The 19723-nt window shown below is 39.5% G+C and overlaps 1 protein-coding gene across 3 annotated transcripts in view; it reads left to right on the plus strand.

Moving 5' to 3' along the window:
- The window catches only part of AGPAT4 (1-acylglycerol-3-phosphate O-acyltransferase 4), a 77589-nt gene that overhangs the window by 8172 nt on the left and 49694 nt on the right, over positions 1-19723 (plus strand). For all 3 annotated transcript variants that reach the window (XM_051615310.1, XM_051615312.1, XM_051615311.1), the window contains exon 2: positions 7128-7358. In XM_051615310.1, the coding sequence (XP_051471270.1) occupies positions 7181-7358 (178 nt within the window). In that variant the 5' untranslated portion in view covers positions 7128-7180. The remainder of the gene's footprint in view (positions 1-7127; positions 7359-19723) is intronic.

The raw sequence follows: 19723 nt of genomic DNA on the forward strand, positions 1-19723 counted from the left end.
TGACCCCATCTTAAAAAGCCACCAGATTTGTCAGGCAAAGTTTGCACTCACTGAAGCCACACTGGTTGCCAAAAATCATCTCCACGTTTTCCATGTGTCTTAGCAGAGCCTTCAGGAGGATCTGCTCCATGATCTTGCCTGGCACAGAGGTGAGACTGACTGACCTTTAGTTCCCTGGGTCTTCCTTTTTTTGCTTTTTGCAGATGGGAGTTATGTTTTGCCTTTTCCAGTCAGTGGGAACTTCACTGGACTGCCACGACTTTTCAAATACAATGGAAAGTGGCTTAGCAGCTTCATGTGTCAGTTCCCTCAGGACCTGCAGATGAATCTCATCAGGTCCCCTGGACTTGTGCACTTTCAGGATCTATAGATGATCTCGAACCTGCTCTTCTCCTACAGTGAGCATAGTTTCCTTCTCCCAGTTTCTGCCTTTGCCTTCTGCAACTTGGAACTAAAGTTGTAATTGCTAGTTTATAGCCATTCGAATTGCTGAATACTTGGTTCTTATTTCTTCAGAAAGAAAAGGAAAGTAGAGTTTGTTAGATCAGCACATACATCCTGATTTGGACCGTTGCCTACATTTACACCTGTTGCATCATCTGCTACCACTGAGTGTCCTTGTGGGATGTGTCCAGTCCTTCTCTGTTCACTATACATGGTCTGTCAGAAGCTGTTGCAAGGGAAACCTGAGTATGGGCATATTGCCTATGAGAGCAAATATTAAATTGGCTGTAACTATATGATATAGTTGCTTCTCCTTGGTTCTTTGCTGTTTTTCACCCTCATTATTTTTGAGGAACTATCCAGGTTGCTTTTATTTGTATAACAGTGTTGCCCACGTCCTGCTTAGATTCTCAGTATACTTTCTTGTATTTTTTTGATTGTCAATTTAGTTCTGCTGTCTTGTGCAGTCCCTAAATTTTACTTGTGTTTGTTATGTTGCCCTTGTTGACAGTGCAAGTAACTTTTCTAGATTAATGCACACAGAAAAAATGAAAGAGGAAACAGAGGGACTCTGTTGTACCCAGAACTCAACCATGGAGTTGAACTCTGATATACTCCTTCAGGTCTTAAATATCTTGATGTAACTCTTTTCTTTTTCCCAAGCAAAATTCAGCTAATTATGCTTTGGACAAATGTATATATATGAGTGTATTAAGATACAGAAACTTGGATGGGAAATTATTGAAGATCAACTCATGGTATGCTGGAAAGAAGCAACTTGCCTTCCACTGCTGTTTTTGTGAACTTGATGTTCTGCACCCAAGCAAATGGCTGTACTTCACCTCAAAATATTTTTTGAGGATCTTTGCAGAAGCTTGAAACAGAAGTGCTTAAGTTCAAGAGGTTTACCCTCTTCAAATAAATGCATCCCTCAGCATCAAGCCCTGCAGTTTCTAAACAGCGCACCTCCAGGAGTTCGGTATTGCCTTGTGTTTAAGCCCAGCTCCTTACGGCTGCTTTATTCAGCTCCCTTCTCCCTGAATATTTCATGCTCCTGGAAGAGGGAGCAAAACTGAACTGCTTCTCACCAGAACTTGGGCAGTGACTTGCCATCTTGCCCTCTCCTTCCCAGCCTATGTGTGTCTCTCCCAGCCTGCTGTTGTCACCCTTGCCTTGCTGTATAAACGCTTTCATTTCTGCATGGTAAGAGGACAAATGTTGAGGCTGTGGGAGGTATCAGCAGCTATGCTGTGCATTTTATCAGCAGATATGAATACACGGATAGAGATCTTGCATCCTGGCAGGCATGCACAGTTTGCATAGCTGTCTTGCTCTACATTAGATCACAGCAGGAAGGAAATATAAAAGGAGAAGGGAAAAGCATTATTATATAGTAACCATTAAAAATCCCCTGGCTTATTTTAATTTCTTCAGTTCATATTCTGTTATGCTAATTATCTCTGTGCTCAACAGCTTGCTATAAAAACTCAGTTTTTATAGCAAGTCTAAAAATTGGAAATCTTAAAACTTGCTGGTAGATGGTATTCATCTTTCAGCCTTTGAAACAGCCGAACTGACTGATCTCTCCTTTGTAGTGGTGTGTGTTACAAAATATACAGTTCAGGAATGCATTATTCTTCAGGAAAATGTAAAAACATTCTTAAGTTTGGGGAAAGGACTTAAGGTATTCTCAGTTTCTCTCCTGATTCAAGACTTTTCTGAGGAGGTGTGGTGGGTTGATGTTGGCCGGCTGCCAGGTGCACATCAAACTGCTCCCTCACTCCCCTTATTCATCAGGATGGGAAGAAAATAAAATGAAAAAGCTCATGAGTTTAAATAAGGATAAAGAGATCACTAATCAGTTACCATCATAGGCAAAACAGATTCCACTTGGGGAAGATAAATTTAATTTATTAATAACTGATAACAGCAGGAGAGTGAACAGAGACAGAACTAAAACTACCTTCCCTGAAGCCCTGTCTTTTTCCCAGGCTCAACTTGGGTCCTGACTGTTCTACCTCCCCTACCCCTTGCTGCACCCCAAGTGGCACAGGGGGATGGGAATAGGGGTTGCAGTCACTCCATAGGAGTTCCTCTCTGCTGCTCCTTTCTCATGCTATTCCCCTACTCCTACTGTGGTCTCTCCCACAGGGTTACAGTCCTTCAGAACAGACTGCTCCAACCTGAGTTCCCCACAGGCTGCAGTTCCTACCAGAAAACCTGTCACTGAGGTGGCTCCCTTCCATAGGCTACAGTGGGACAACCTGCTTCACCATGGTCTTCATCATGGTTTTCACCACAAACTGCAGGAAAATAACTTCTCTGGTCTCTGGAGCATCTCTTTCTTCACTGACTTTGGTGTCTGCAGGGTTGTTTTTCTTGCTCGCAGCTTCTCCACAGCATTTTTTGCCCTTTCTTAAATGTATTATCACGGAGGTGCCACCAGCATTGATGCTTTGGCCTATGTTGAGTTCCTTGGCTCTTTTTGATGTAGGGGGCAGCTCCTGGTGTTTTCTCACAGAAGCTATCCCTGCAGCTCCCCCCTGCTACCAAAACCTTGCCATGTAAACCCAATGCAGGAAGTAATGTTCTAGTCTTTGCCACTGGGAGAGGTGGGAAGTGATTCAAACCCTAATGAAGCATGAGACAAATAGATGGATAATTCTATAGCAGATGGACTCTGCTATGAAATACGGTACTGCTACCTGTGCTGTTCTGATGGAACTGAAATACACTTGAAGACACTAAGTGAAACTGCTGTTACCTGTAACTCATCCATCCAAGAGTCTGGCTTGGGTGAGAAGTACATGAATCATTGTAATGATTGGTTGTTCTTGACTTGCAGCAAAGCATTTAAAGACTGTATCAAAGAGTAGTCTTAAGTGAATACCTTTGCATAGGCTTGAAACATGTTGTTCTGAAAATAACTGGGTATAGTGCTATCTTGCATCTGTTTGTAAGTATGGACAATATTAGCTTTGTCCAGATGCTGTCAGATAGGGGCTTTGTTGCTTTCCACATTCCAGGGACTCTATTTACTACATAAACTTTGGAGAAGGTTGGTGAGAGTTCTTTGCTTCATTCTAGTGCTTTCGTTAAAAGTACAAACAATTGTGTTCTTTACGAGATCACTTGTAGTCTTGAAACTCTTACAGACTTTGGGGTACAAAATAGCGTTGTTAATTGACCATAGCCTCTGCCAGAAGAGAGGTGTTGACCTTGCATGTTGCTGGTGTAACATTGCCTTTTCTTCTGCGTCCTCCTGGTCAGTTATTCTAAGCAGAAAGAAATGGGAAATGCTGAGAGTAATAGTGGATCATGGTAGATCTTGCTGAGGAATGAAACTTGGGAAGAAAAGTGGTAGAGTGAATAAATGTAGAGTTTGCATTTAAACCCAATCCTGTGATTTCTTAGTCCCGTGAATAGATGCTTGTTGACTTGCTCCCTAGACAGACATTTGGGGGTTGAGTCTTTTGTTTTATATCCAAAGGAAAACTGTTACTAAAGAACGTCCCTGTCTGGTTTTGATGCTCTGGCTGGCCATTTTCTCCTAATTCATTTTAAGAGGTGTTTGATAGAAGAGAGCTTCTTGACAGCTCTCTGATCTTAATAGCTTCTGAGAAAACGCCTTGACTGGCCCTTTTGTTTTCAAAAGACTGCTGTTATTTTCATCATTATCTATAAGGAAATCGATGTAATTTATTAAACCAGTATCATGGATTAAGAATTAAAAACCTGATTCTTTATCACTTAAGCTGGTGTTATATTGATGTTACCCATGAGGAACTTTAGTAAAAGAAAGAGCAAGTGGAGTAAGTTCCTATGAAGTCTTTAAAAGCAAGCTTCTAGACCTCTTTCATAGCTCAGAATTGATTCTTAAAAATAAATTTCTGGTTTTCTATTGCTTATACCAAGAATAAAGTGCATTTCTTGGAGTCTGGGTAATGAAAACAATCCAAAAAGTATCATATTAAAAAATCTTTTGAAATGAGCTTATGCTTGAGAAACAGAACACCTGGTTAGCACTCTGTATGCAACATTTGGGTTGCAAATTTTGTAGGAAAAACACATTACATTTAATCAGAAGGGTAAGTGTATCTTTTTAGTTTCCCTACATTTCAGAAAAGCAAAATTTATGCAGTAGTTCTAATTTCTTGTTCCTTTTACAAGCAAGTTAGGTTAGAGGTGTTTCAGCGGTACTGCTTAAGTAGCTTTAGTTTGCCTTTAAAATATGTCTTAGAAGCTTTACAGCATTGAAATTTGATGACTGAGATATGAAAACAAATAATAAATTGCTTTCAAACATTCCATTGTGGGTTCATAAAATTGTAAGACAGTAATTATATTTTATCAGGGTCATCTCATCTTTGTTTATTTTAATTCTGCAAACTTTTGTTTTAAAGACCCAGTATGAAGTAAGTGATTCACATAATCATAACATTTTAACACAGTTTGACTACTATTACAATGAAAAAAAGCAAGTTGGTGGTCTAATGCACGGGTGAATTCTTCCTTGTCAGAAAGTCTGTTGATCAACTGAATAGATTTCTGTTGATTATATCAAATAGTGAATTTTTGGATCTCCACTGTAAGTAGACAGTGCTTTAATCTTATTTTATGTATGGATTTTTATATATATATATATATTTTATCCAGTCCCTTACTAACCTCTGGGAATTACATTAGATTAGAGAGATTCTGTGGGATGGAATTAAACAGTCCAGCTAGCACAAAGAACTGTTGATCAGTTTTAACCAAGCACAGTAGGATAAACCCAGTCATCAGGGTTTTGGGCACTGCACTGTCTTTTTAATCCACTGATTTGTAAGTAATGGGTTGCTTCCATTCTGGCTGTTTTAAAGAAGTGATCTAATCCTGCTACTTTGTGGAATAGAGTAGTCTTTATGAGGGAAGTAAAATCTTGTGTCTTTCACTGTAAACTTATTCCAAATTTGGGTTTGCCTTTATAAAGTGTTTGACTCTACCTTCAGAGAATGCGGTGGAGTGGATGGGGCATGAATCACTGCAGTGGTTCCTACTAGGCAGCATTTATCATTCTACTTAGCCTTCAACAAAAACAAAGCCTTTGGTCAAAACCCATGCTAATAAATTGTCTACTGCCCTCAGAAACATATCTCTAGTAGAATGGTTGGTTATAGCTGGAAAAGCTTTTTTGCAAGTATCGTGACAGCAGTTACTACAATGAACAGGAGCTGCTTCTTCCATTCTGGCTACAGGTGGTGACTGCTTTGGTACTGAATACTACAGCAAGATAAAGGGAATAAGTCTGTGATACACAAAAGGCACATTTTTTTCTACGAATTATAGTCTTGGGACTGCCATAAATTCTTCATATAAATTATACAACAATACAGATTCTCTTTCTTAAATTTTTCTTCATCTTCCTTGCGGTTGAAAACCTGGCTGAATGACTTCCTATCACTTTGCAGCAATTTTTGTGTGTGCTCTTTGCTGTGGTAAGCATAGTCAGCAAGAACAGTAAAACAAATGTTTCAGGACACTGATCTAGACACAGTGCCTTACATAATAGGGTCTCATATAAACTAAAAGGAGAGACATAAAGGTTTTTTTCATCAGCTAATTCCCTGGGGTGCTGACAGCCGCTGTTTTGTTATTGCCTATGACTGACACATGCAGAAATAGTGTCTCAAGGCTTCCTCCCTGGGCAAACTCTCCTATGCCTTGGAGGGAGAAACAGTGTAGGAATGGAACAGGATGGCAGCACATCCTGCTTAACTGTATTCGAAATGCAAGCATGTTGTTTACTGAGAAATCATGTTTTCATATATTTTTCTCCTAGCAAATGAGACTAGTGTTTGTGGTCATGATGGTGGGGGGAGGTCAATATGGTATTCCATAGGTCAGAACACTTGGCATAGGACACTGCCTCTGAATGCTCAGCTGCTGAGGTTGGACTGGTCCTTTCCATAATTATACAAACATATCATAAGTACCAAGGAGTTGGTTTTTTTTGCTGGAAAAACTGTTGGGTCATGGGTTAGTATTGTTATTGATGTTTCCTTTCTGGGTTTATGGAGTATAACTGGAGGAATTACAGTGTCAAGGAATAATTAAACAAATTGTATGTTTCATGTAGAGCCAAACTTTTATTCTCTTGCCAAAACAAACTGATATTTGAATGTGACAAGGGAACAAGCCAATAAAGCCAGAATTAAGGAGCTGCCGCTACCTCTTGGTTAGGGAGCATGGCATGTAGAGGAATGCACAACTTCTAACATAAAGCTCTGAAGCTTGCTTTTACTTTGGGGCTGCTCTGGAAGATAGCAGATGTATATGTCTTATGAAGTACAGACAACTCAATTCTAAATATAAGTGGATTATTTTGCTCATAATTTATCAAAAAGGGCCCGATAGAGGAGTACTGTAGTCCATGGAATGGAGTCATATGCTTATGGGTTTTGCAGAATTAGGACTGAAATGTGAAAATATGTTTCCAAAGCCAAATGTAAATTGATTCAGAAATATGGTGTTCTCTTTTTGCGTTTAGTTTTGCAAGTATTGTCATGAGGCCTTTTTCTACAATAGAATCAACTTTATTTTAGTGTATTTGGTGTATTTAAGTGTAAAATGGAAGGTCTGTATTAATAGTCTGTTTGTAAAAGTAAATACACTCTAACCACTGATCCTATTTGGTTTTGCAGGTGGTCTTCTGAATTTTGGGTCTGAAGGTAACCTCTTGATTTGTCAGCAAATCATGGACATCGTTGGCTTTCTGAAGTCTCAATTCATTTGCCACCTTCTGATCTGCTACATATTTATAGTGTCAGGACTGATCATTAACTTCATTCAACTTTTTACACTTTTACTGTGGCCAATCAACAAGCAACTGTTCAGGAGGATCAACTGCAGGCTGGCTTACTGCATTTCAAGCCGTAAGATTTCTTTTTTTTAAAAAAAGTATTTTCATATTTTATCTTAAGGAATTGGTAAAAAAGTTCTGAAACAGTTTTCAAGGTAATTTACATAAAGCTCATTACTGCTTCCCACAGCATTTGCATTTGTGTGAAGAGATGTATGCTTTGTTGAAGTGTCTTGTCCTGTTGAATTGGTTTGGTCTTTTATAGTGGGGTACTGGCTTGACTCAGGATGTTGAAGAAAGACTGCCACTCATTTGGCTATCCATCATGTTCCATTAAGCCAAATGAGAAATATTGACTAAATAATAGCTGAACTTGCTGAGATGCATTATCTGTAAGATTACAGTGTTAACAAGTCACTTCCAATAGTGCTTTCAATCTTTTTATCATGCATACTATATGTTTGAAATAATGGAATGTAGAAAATTCTGTACAGCTGTATACTGGTGTATAGATAGGTTTATTATTATTTTTCATGCGATGTCTTCTGCCCCATTCTTCCTTCTACTTAATGCAGAGACATTAGCTACTGTAGACTCTCCAGACTAAATCCTTTAGCTGCCCTCAAGCTAGTCTCATCTATGCTGGGGGCTGGTGGCTGTGTAATAGCAAGTAAAACTGCATGCTTGTCCTTGGTTCAGCAGATGGCTTTTTATCCAGTGTTACTGATCTAGTCTTAAGTGTTTGCACCACTGAAAAAGGTGGTGTTGAGAGACTTTTTTCCCATTGTTCTCAGAATAATCTCTATGTTAAAGACAGTTATTTCAGCTTTAAAGCAGAGCAAGCTAGCTTTGATAAGCGTCACCCTCATCTAAGTGATATTTTAAAAGGGAAAATTATAGTTAATTAAAATATGTATTTGAAAGAACTGAAGAATGCAGAAGATCAATTAATCAAAATGGATGTGTTTTGGTAGTAGTGTGTGTGTTAAATAATGCTTTTTGGGGGCTGTTGGTGTGCTAACTAATAAATAACAAGTAGAGTCTGTATGAGTCTGGTGAAAGTCATGGGAACAGCGAACAGTTTGAGGCAATGAAGATTAGCCTTGGAAAATGTAAAGAGGCATGTGCTTTGCAGTGGTGACAAGCATTATGTTGCTTTGAGTGGCTGGTGCAGCTTGAGTAACCAAGTCGACCGAACAGTGAAATAGAGGGGAAAGGTTTACATTAAGAACGGAATGAAAGCTGCAGCTGTGTTTAAATTTTGCAAGTTCAGTCAGTTTCCATTTGATGTTATAAGTAGAGATAAATGATTCTATAAAATCAGGAGAGAGCATCTAATCTTTGACGCTATGCTCTTTGGAAAAACTTCCTGTATCCCAAGTAGTGTTGGTGTTTTCTTCTACTTCTTTTCTTCCTATCTCTTTTCTAGTATAAGAACATAATATTCTCACTTTTCCATGTGTGATGTCTGCTGTCATACTGCACACAGGAAGCTAAACTGCTATTGTAATTAATAATTACAATAATTAAGTGTTCTCACTTCAGTAGTCCAGCTTGAGTTGGGGATGCTTATCTGTTAATGTGAATCAAACCAGACTAGCTCAAGTAAAAGTACTCTCAGAATCATAGGATCATTTAGATTGGAAAGAACACTTTATGATGGAATCCAGCCATAAAACCTAACACTGCGAAGTCTGCCTCTAAACCGTGTCCCTTATTGCCACATCTACAGGTCTTTTAAATACCTCCAGGAATGGTGACTCAACTACTTCCCTGGGCAGCCTGTTCCAGTGCATGACAACCCTTTCTATGAAGAAATTTTTCCCAATATCCAGTCTAAACCTCCCCTGGCACAACTTGAGGCCATTTCCTTTTGTCCTGTCACTTGCTACTTGGGAGAAGCGACCAACACCCACCTCGATACAAGCTCCTTTCAGGTAGTCGTAGAGATCGATAAGGTCTTCCTTCAGCCTCCTCTTCTCCAGTCTAAACAAGCCCAGTTCCCTAAGCCACTTCTCATTAGACTTGTACTCTAGACTGTTCACAAGCTTCATGACATAAAATGGCTGTATGGTGTAACTGTTGTTTGGTAGTTGAGGACATGTAGCTCTGTGAGCTGTTATTTCTCTACTGTGAGTATGGGCAACAACACTACAGCTTCTCACCGTAACCAGTGCCAACCCAGCAGGCTCAAGCTATAGACTTCAAACTTCATCATTGGAAGTTAGAGAAGGCATATAAACCTGATTTCCAGTTTGAATCTACAGTGGAGAGGGTTAACTTGAGCAGCAACTTGCTTTTAATAGAACAGAGCAGGTGTAATGACACAGACCAAATTACCTTTAATGATTGGTCTTGAGAAGTTTTTGTCTTTCTTCAGGCCAATCATGAGGCAATTCCTGGGTTGGTCAGATAGGGTGAGTTCTGCTTCCATACTAACCTGCTTCGTAATGTATTAGCATTGGGGAGAACTTTTTAATGACAGTGTTGCAAACAAAAAAAATATTGATTCTGATAAACTGCCATTTTTCTCTACCAAAACATTTTTTGAAATTTGAGTTGAGTAAATATTTTAATTGCAAACTGGAAGCCTTGTTCAGCTGTTCTTCTGCTCCCTAAAAGGTGTGTTAGCCATTCGCCAGATTACCATTTCTGTTGTTTTTATATCTCCAAGTTACTTTTCATGTTTTACTATGTATAAACTCTTCCTGTTTGATCCTGTTATCCAATCTGATTGTTTTGTTGTGTTTTAAGTTAAACAAACCAACAAACCCCAGAAAACCAAACCAAACAAAAGAAAACACAGACACACAACTTTTCCTAACACTTAGAATGTATTTTCTGGTTTCAAGTGACTCGTTCAACAGCCAGTTAATCCCCCTTTTTAAAAATGGCAGTCCTGATAAACTCTCCCTGATACTAAACTCCACAGAGTGCACCTCTAATAAGGAAATTTAAGACTGCAAACCTCAACAAGGTGGCAGCAGTAAAAATTTTAAAAATAAGTGTGCTTGGAAGATGGCAGTAGAACAAAGGTTGGGCAAGCAATCAATCTTATATTTTATTTTTAAATAATTTAGGAACATCTTGTCCTCAATCTCTTTTTCCAGAAGACTGAGAGCCAAGATGTAAGCCAAGGAAGGAAACACTTAGTGTGGAATACATCCTAGTTCTCATGGATGCTCTTTGTGCCTGAATTGGAAGAGGTAGAAATACATCTTCCTCCTGCCCCTTGTCTGAGGACAGCAAAACACTACAAAGGATACACATGGCTTTTCTTCACTAACTTGTAAAGTTGGCCAAACACACAGAGGGAACAGGTTTTCTTGGGTGTTAGTGCCATATGTGCATGTGGCTGCATAGCTTGCTGGCACAGTGGGAAAGTGGTTTGTACTCCCTAAACTGGTTTATGCTTGATACACTGGTACACTGCTACCCTGTGGTAAGCAGGGTGTGCTGGACTCCCTCTGACTGTTTGGGACATAACACAGCCACGTGCCGAGGCTATCAGAATGGGACATACACATACAGGACAAAGGGCTTTTTTAGCAGTGCTGCATGTATTTACTCAGGAAGGTATTTGCCTGTGAGTGGAGCTGTGGTTGGTAACTTGCCCTCTTGCTGACACTGTGTTGGGGGGAAAACTAAGTTCTTGTACTGAGATCCAACTTATGCTGCCAGGGTGAGTGGCAAAACTGGCCTCCTGCTGGCTCTCTGCACAAGATGAACTTCCAAAAAACAAAAGATCTGCCAACAATGGCACAGTCGTGTGGACAGGTACATAAGGGCATTAAAACAACTGACTTAGCTTCTAATCTGCCTTCATAAATAAATTATAGTAGTACTAATACCTATTCTTGTGTTATGAAAGGGGTGTTATTTCACCTCTGGGTAAAGTTACTCTATGTAGGCTACAGTTTGTAAATTCCTCTGAATGGGAAGCCTTTCATGTTGAAAGAAGCTCATTGACTACAACAAAAAGGAAGATGGAAACTGATTCTTCTTATGACTGAGCTTTCTAGAAACAGAACCAGAAGAAATTGAGAACTCCTTCAAGTTCATAATCTTGGCTGGCTGTTATGACACAGTAAGGCTAATTCTTTCTATCTACAACTATATGGTTTGCAGTGTGAGAACTGAGCATCTAAATAAGGCTCTGTGGTAGTGCTGGGAACATGTTAATCCCTAAGTTTACTTTGTTTCCCTGCTGCAACCCACTGCTCACTGGGCTTCAAAGAAGCCCTTGGCATTTTTGCTTATTTGTACCAAGGTGGTACTGAGGCAGAGTACTTGGGCTCGGAATTGCCCTGACTCAGGTGCAAAACCCTTGCACTTGGTCTTGTTGAAATTCATATGCTTTACACAGACCCACCTCTCAAGCCTGTCAAGGTTCCTCTGGATGGCCTCCCTTCCCTCCCTTTCCTCTGTGTCAACCACACCACACAGCTTGATGTGATCAGCAAACTTGCTGGAGTTGCACTCAATCCACTGTCCATGTCACCAACATTCTTTAGTGTTTTACTTATAAAGCAAAATCAGTTATGCTTTTCAACGTAGATATACCAAAAAGCTTTCATAGGACAATTATGGGTGTTTTTGTTGCCTGTTTGCAATGTTGTTTCGACTAATGTGTACAAAATTACTTTTTCTCAAATGGTGTTTACTCATTTAAGCTTTTGTTTTCATTCCACACACCAGATCCCTACAAAGCCACTGATAAAGGCTCTGAAAAATGTGCAAAAAATGCTAAATGAAAATTGGAGGCTGGATTTGATAGTCATGCAAAGAGAAAATTTTGTTTTGAACCTTTGGAGAGCTAGGCCTTCTTGTTTCCCCTCAAGCCATACATGGGGATGGTTGTAGAAATAGAGTATACTAAGGAAATGCTTATGTTAGTTTTAATGTGGATAAACTCTGCTTCTGAGGTAAAGATAGCTATGGTAGCATGGGGATCTGTGTAGGCAGGAGCCGAAATACCTACCAGCGTGGTGAAGTGTTTTTTGCAGCCTATACTGAGCTCCACGCTGCTGTGGTAATTTTATTCTCAGCACTTGGGCTACCTTGGGTATCCCTAGGCAAACTGTTGCCATACGTCTGTTCTGTAATGTAATATTAAGTTTCCTCCCGTGTTCCCTGGAAATCTTAAGTAAGAGTTTACATGTCAGGTTTTGGGGGTCTTGTGTCCTGCTTGTAAGTTCCAGTCATCAGTGTTGATCACTGAGCTGTGTACAGTAATGATTAGCTTTCCCTAAAATCTACCTTTGTTAGAAAGATATAATTGAATCTTTAAACTCTTTTACTCTCAAAAAATTAATATGTGTATATCCTGTGTGACAGATTTTGTTAAATATAAAGTGTGCTTGGAGCAGAAAAGAGTGTGTATATATATATATATATATGTGTGTGTGTGTGTCATTATACAGTGATGTTGAATTTTCTAACTTGCTTTGTCTTCCCTTCCTTATAAGCAATACAGTAATATCCTTAGCATAAAAAATATCTAGTGAAAAATGAGCAAAGTGACGGGAGTGATCTCACCTTTTGTTACTAGCAGGGACAATATAATGCGAGAAAGTAGAATCTAAGTTGCTGAAACCATCAAAGCAAGGGCAGCAGGAGGTATTCCTCTGATTTAAAAACAGTATATGACAAGTTGTGAACTCTGTAGCACTATATTGTTAGCTAGTACAGCTAAATTGCCTTATAGTGTTTAAAAAAATAACTAATTGAATGTGGGGTGAAACTGTGCTCCAATTTTAAACAGTTTGTGTATCTAAATTTTATTACTTTAAGCTTCTGTTTGTGTTTGCCCAAAGAATACTAGTAGTCAGCAGTGTTGCAAAGAACTCTCTGGATTGTACCTCTCCTGAAAACATGTCTGTTGGTAAACAAAAAATATATCAATGCTGAAAAATTAGTAGATTAAATGTTTCAAGCTATGAAGTACACTTGCTTCATTTGGAGTTCTGAGACATCATCTAAGGGCAGGGGGCTAGGAAGTAGACTTTGGGATGTACGCCATGATTTTGAAATAGGAACCTCTTGATTCTTTAAGCCATAAGCTGTATTACACCATTCATAAAATCAGTCAGAATCCATTTTAGGGATAGCAGGACGATCACACTATTTTTGTTTCTGGGTGTGATTTTGAAACATTTTCTTTTTGTTGCCGAGTATTCACATGTCATATGATAGCATGCATCCCAGTATCCTGCTGGTGAGTTGTCTGAGTTACTGTTCCACAAGCTTGTATGTGCATGACCACATATGAGCATCGACAGTTTCCTTCTGGTAGATCACATTTGCTCTTATGGTTGGTTTCCCTTTTGAAGCCTTCCAAAAGGTCCAGGTAGATCTCTATCATGCTGAAATGAGTTTTGTCCTCGAAAAGTACTAGTTTCCTTTGCTTTGACAATGTAGATGTTTTGTTAGAACAGAAATAATCTACTCTAAAGGGGAATCATCTCAAATTCATTAATGCCTTCTTCCAGTCTGCTTCCTAATACGCTTTTATACCTGTTGCATGCATGCTGCTGGTTATCTGTGCAGTTTCCCACTGAGATAAAACCTTGAACTTCTCTACTTTAATTTGGAAAGACTGAAGAAGCCAATCACTGCAGCAGGTTCTCCATTATTTTGCCGGTAAGAGTAAGACAATATGTTTGTTTTCTGCATTCATCACAGCTTGCACTCCCTTTTTTCCAGATTGTATTCCAGAATTGTATTCATCACTATGAATAAGTCCTCTGTATTGACAATGAGCTTTAGTGGATCAGTCAAGACTGTATGCTGATTGCAGGCCTGATGTGTTAGCATAGTGCTGTTCTGTTCATGAAGGTGTGTTTGAATGGTGTCTATGCATGACCTTTAACAGTTTCTAATTCAACCTAAAAGGATGTGGTCTGTTATGACTAGCTCTTAGTTGGGGAGAAAGGGACTGCTTCCTAGGAAAATGGATGTGAAAAAAATCTCAACACTGATGCTTTCTGTCAAAGAATGGAGAAGAGCTAGAGAGGCACTTAGTCTGATCTTTAATGAAAGAGCATCTTCACTGTCCCTTGATACTATTTTGCTGTTGCTGGAGCCTTTGTAGTGGCTGCTTGTCTTCATTTTCCTTTTCGGGTTTTTTTTTGGGGTTTTTTTGTTTGTTTTTGTTTTTTTTTTCCCCTGCCTCAGATTCCTGATCTGAAGAAGGGTGATGGTGGTAGCCTGTAGACTGGAGAGAGGGATGGCAGGGAAGCATTAGAAGGTGAATCACATTCTGTTTGATGTCTGGCATCTCATATCACAAAGTTTCTATAAGCTCTTCTTAAGCATTAGATTTGGCCAGCAAGCTTCTTAGATTCCTGAACTGGGGTAAATCTGAGTGTTTGTATGCAAGTTCTTTCATCTGACATAACAGAGGAAAGTGATATCTAATGATCCAAGTCATAGCACAGAATGTGAAGTCATTAATGTTAGTACAAGTCTGGTGCTAGAGTTGTTTATTCTTTAAGGGTGAATATCAAAATCAGAGGATCAAATTCTTATTGAGAAGCATTGCATATTTGTAGAAACCCTATTTTAGCTATACAGCTGATTTTAATTGCTAAAATGATACCAAATCTGAAGGATAACCTCTTGATCCTATGTAACCTTCCTGCAAAGATGCAGAGTAGCTCATAGACCACCATCACCAGTTACAAGCAAATACAAGCCAGCAGTGATCCAACTCCCTGCTCCTTTTTGAGCAATGTGCATCACTGAAAGTATATACCTAGGTGATTTTCCCTCTCCCAAAAGTGTGAAGGTCACATAGCAGCAAGTTGTGGAGTAGGTTTTTGGACTTGTCCCGCAGCAAGGATTTCAGCGGGATTTCAGTCCTGCAGTATCTGACTAATTTTTTTTCAGAAGGATTTCCAAAAGGGTAGGGAGAAATATTCTCTTTTAGCAGGTACTTGAGGTCTTTCAGTGTGACACTTGAGATGAAAGCTTCTAAGTACATGCACTTGGTACTTCTCTATGGGTAGGTGGTTACTTGCTGTGACTTGTTTGCAGCCTTCACATTTAGGCTTCTGACTTGAGAATTACATTGTTTTTTGACTTTGGAGACTGTTGGGCAGTCTAAATGTATGTTGCCCAATTTCCTTTACATCCATCTTGGCATAGTCTATGCTTAACGTGTTTCTTCCAACACCATCTTCAGAAGTTGAAATCCTTTCACGCTGGATAAGAAACCAAGTGGAAATGTGTGCAAAACAATTATTTCATCTGCTTGATTTTGGGGAGGCAGATACCCTTTTTCCAGACTCACTTTGATCCTTGCTGAAAGAATGTTCGAAACAAAATAAGGAACCAGAAAGAGAAAGAGATGTAAGAGATTACTGTGCAGTTGTCTTTGGTTAGATTATTTTGCTCTTCTGTTAGCCCATTTTTATTAGTATTTTAAATCTGTGTGCTTTTTTCTGTACTCGGGCAAATTACATTGGAGCATCGTAAGCTGTGTTGGTTACTTTGTTAGACTTAGTACTTAAACTTAATGGGAAAGACAGAAGAACCTGATATGTGCTGCTACTCGGTCTGTGTGCCATGTAAGTAAGTCCTTGATAAGTTGTTTTTCTATGTTGAAAAGATGGTATTTGGACCTCTGTTAAGAGCAGTGCTATGTTGTCCCCGTGTTACACAGGATATTGGTGTGCTACAGTAATCTTTAGAATGGGTTTTCAAAGGTGGTCCCTGTGAATAATATGAGAAGGTTGAAAATATGGTTAACTACTTTGTTCCAAATAGGGTGGGAATAATAATGCTGTCTCTGGCCTTCATACGAAGAGTAAGAGTCAGGATGCTGGAATCTCTCCTGTATTTCCAGCCTGTGTCACTGATTTGTTGCTGTAGAAAGGTCCTGTAAGCATGATTGAATTTTTACATAGGAAAGACCAAAAAAAGGGATGGGAGGGTTGTCTGCTCTTGTATGTGAGTAGTGCCTGCTGCAGGTGGGTTCTTTTGTAGGATGTCTTTCTTGAAATATGAAAAATAAATGTCAGTAGAAGAAACCTGTAGGACCAACTTGTCTGTCTGGAAGGGTTCTTCTACTGAATTCTGGTCTTACAATTGGAAGATCATTCCTATTGCTGCCTTTGGGACCTCATTAGGTCTTCAACAAGGAGACGTGTGTGCTGGCCTTTGAGGACAGTCTTGGTGGACAAAGATTCAGGAGGAAATGCCTGCTCGATTGTTATCTGCACTGACAAGTCCTGTTGCTGAGAGGAACTGCTGATTTGTTGAAACATGCGAGTATTGCTAAATTCCTTGGGGAAGAACAGTAAGAGGAGCTTTCAAATGTGAGATGAATATCTCTGACATGTGGCTGTTAAATAATTAATTTCCCCAAAGGGTTTTAAAAGAGCGTTTTAAAACACTGGCTCCTGAAGATCTGTATGTGCCTTAAACCCATTGTGCTTGTGAGGCTGGCTTGGTTCCACACACCATGTAACTTGGAGGGAAGAAGCTCTTTTGTAGGCAGACTGTGTAGGGATAAAAGACAGAAAAATACTGTGAAATGAAATGTTTGAAGTGCACAGCTGTTTGGTTTGTTGTTTGTTTGTTTGTTTTCTGAAAGGAGTGTTGCTTTTAACTTTCAGCATGGAGATGGTTTAAAAGGAATAGTAGCTAAAGAAATGAACAAAACTTGTTTCTGTATTCTTCCACTCCTGTAGCTCAGGGATGTGCTAGAGATGGCAGCATCAATTGAAACCTCTTGATTCAAGAGTACGGATGCTAACTTAAAATTACTTCTTCAATTGAAGAAAAATTGTTTTACATTTTGTGGGCTTTACATTGGAGATAATCTATTTGTTCAAACTTGAATGAGCAGTGTGCATTTTAAGACGGAAAGAAATAAGGGAATGTGAGCTGGGGAGAAGCTGAGAAGTGGTATGGTATGCCAGTACACATGCAGTAAGGGTCCTGTGCAGAGCAGGGCTTCTGGCTCGATACTTGGAGGCATGCCTTAATGTACAGGTTTTAACCACAAGTTCTCAGTTCCTATAATTTTATGAGGATCTGAAATACTCTGACTTTCATGATACATTGACAGCTTGTGCATTTAATATCTTGCTTTAAATCTGATTCTGATCTTGGTTCCTAAAGCAATTACAACTTGGCAGTGTTACAGGAATGCCAGCTTGGCTGTATTGAACTGTCTGTAGTTTATCTCATTTGGTATGTTTCATCTAAGAAAACATTGATGACACTCCATGAAAAAGGGTGAAGCACTTTTTATCAATAAGGTGTTTGTTGTCTTCATTCTCTAAGAAAATGAAATGGATTGTGTGCATGGAGCTGAGGCATAGTAAGCCCCGGAATTGTAGTTGTGTAATGTCAGCCTTCAAAATTATAGCCATAATGTTTCAATAAAGCAACATATTTTTCACTTATTACAGTAGCTATGTCGTGCAGGTTTTAATTCTATGACTAAACAAGCATTGAGGTTAAATTGCCAAGAAGATCAAACCACAGATAAAGCTTTAGCTTTGTAATGGATGTGACAACTCTAATCCTTATTTTGTAAAACTCAGCATGGTGTAACAGTGACTACACTGGAGGTGAGGATTGTTCTGATGCCAGTTGAGGATCTGGCAAACTCGAGTAAATGTTAGGATGTATTCGGGGGAGAGGGAAGCAGGGAAAAAAATATCTGTGCACCATTAGTCTTCAGGAACTAATGTTTACTTAGGACTAATGCAAAAAAATCACATTTCACCTTAAAGTTGCATTTGATTCTTACAGTTTATAGAATCAGCTGGGAGAGTAGGATTTTTTGTTTTGACTTGGTTTTTTTTTTAGCTACATAATATACCACCCTCTCTTGTAATCTGTGATTTTTAACTTGAAGTTATGTTTACCACTTACCAAGTGTTGGGAACTTTGTTTGCATTGTAATATTCCAAAGGGCACATTTAGGAAGTGTTGCTTTTAGCCTATAGAGCATGCCTTTGAGCAATTATCAGAGAGCTCTGCTTTCAGTAGCCTGTTCCCTACAGTAGAATGCTGCCTTGCATGCTTGCCTGGGGACTGTTTTTCTACACTGCATGCCCTGCCTTTGCTCTCTGCATCTCAATGGTGAGCAGTGGAGTGTGGGCACTGTGGCCATCCTAGGGCTCCCTCTGTGCCACCCAGCTAGGGATGTTAGATGAAATCCTACTTCCTGTCCACATTCCTTGTTGAGTTCTGTAAGCTTTTTTTTAATAAATGGTCAGCTCTGGTTTGAAAATCAAGTATATTTTAAAATGGAGTTTTAAATCATGTTTTAGATTTAATTTTCCCTTTTTGTTTGGCTATTTTTTCTTAGCTAAGACTGGAGAGTGACTTCCTTTTCAGGTTTGGGGCTGGCCCCTTGAGCTCGACCCTCTGTGGAAGAAACTTTACTCCTTCCCGTGCATCTTTCACTGCAAGGAGATGTATCTCTTGCACAAAGTTCATAATTCAGAGTCTTCCTTGCTGAACTTTAAGATCTGCTTGCTTGGCCCACTGCTGTACTGTATCAAGGAGTGACTGGATATGCTGCAACATCTGGATCTGGGGGACTCTGGATTGACTTCTTCCTCATGGAAGCCTCCATGCAAACTTCATCCCACAAAGTCAGGCTGTTGGAGGAGCCTTTCTTTGCATGCCATCTGGCTGGAGTGTTGTCCTCTGCTCCTGTGCTGTTTTTTTCACAAGCTTCTCAGTCACCCCCTTGGCAATCAGAAAAAAATAGGAAGGAATTATGTTCACAGCATCCTAGATTGTGAGTGATTTCTGTCCTTCAATGGAACTTGCTGACATTGCTCTTTCCACTGCTATTGGGCTACATGACAATTCTAGATGGAGAAAGATCTGAACTGGTAAGAATTACACAATTTTCAAGTAACAGGCCCATAGTGAGAGAGGACTGAAGTACCTCTAGGTTCTTCGTATCCCCTTATCCTGGTTCCATTGTGGTGCAAGCTGATGCAAAGACATTGAAGGAGCAATATTGATAACACAGGAGGTCATTGTCTAAGCCTTCAAACAAGGTTGGTAAATTCAAATGCTAAATAGTGTTTATTTGCACTGGCTTTCTGCATCCCAGCTTTTTAGGCAAGGCTTTTAGAGAACATCCAGATGGCCTGCACAGAACCTCAAAGATCTCAGGAACTGTGCCAGCTGGCAACCTAACAACTCTGCTGTCTGCCCCTGATGGGTTTGATATAGTAACCTGAACTGGGGCTATTACTGTGCTTCTCTTTGTTTCAAGTGGCTCAAGTCCTATGAGGAGTCCAGATGATCAATAAGAAGGGTTGGTCTTAAAAAGTTCTAAGTCTTCCTAATGCAAAGAGGAAATGTCAGCCTGTATGAGTTAAAGCAGAGTATTTACATCAGTTGTAAATCAGTACTGTGTATGGCCTGGAGGGTGGGAAGAGGGTAACTTTGTCTCTG

Source organism: Apus apus, chromosome 3, assembly GCF_020740795.1.
Source record: "Apus apus isolate bApuApu2 chromosome 3, bApuApu2.pri.cur, whole genome shotgun sequence".
Lineage (NCBI taxonomy): Eukaryota > Metazoa > Chordata > Aves > Apodiformes > Apodidae > Apus > Apus apus.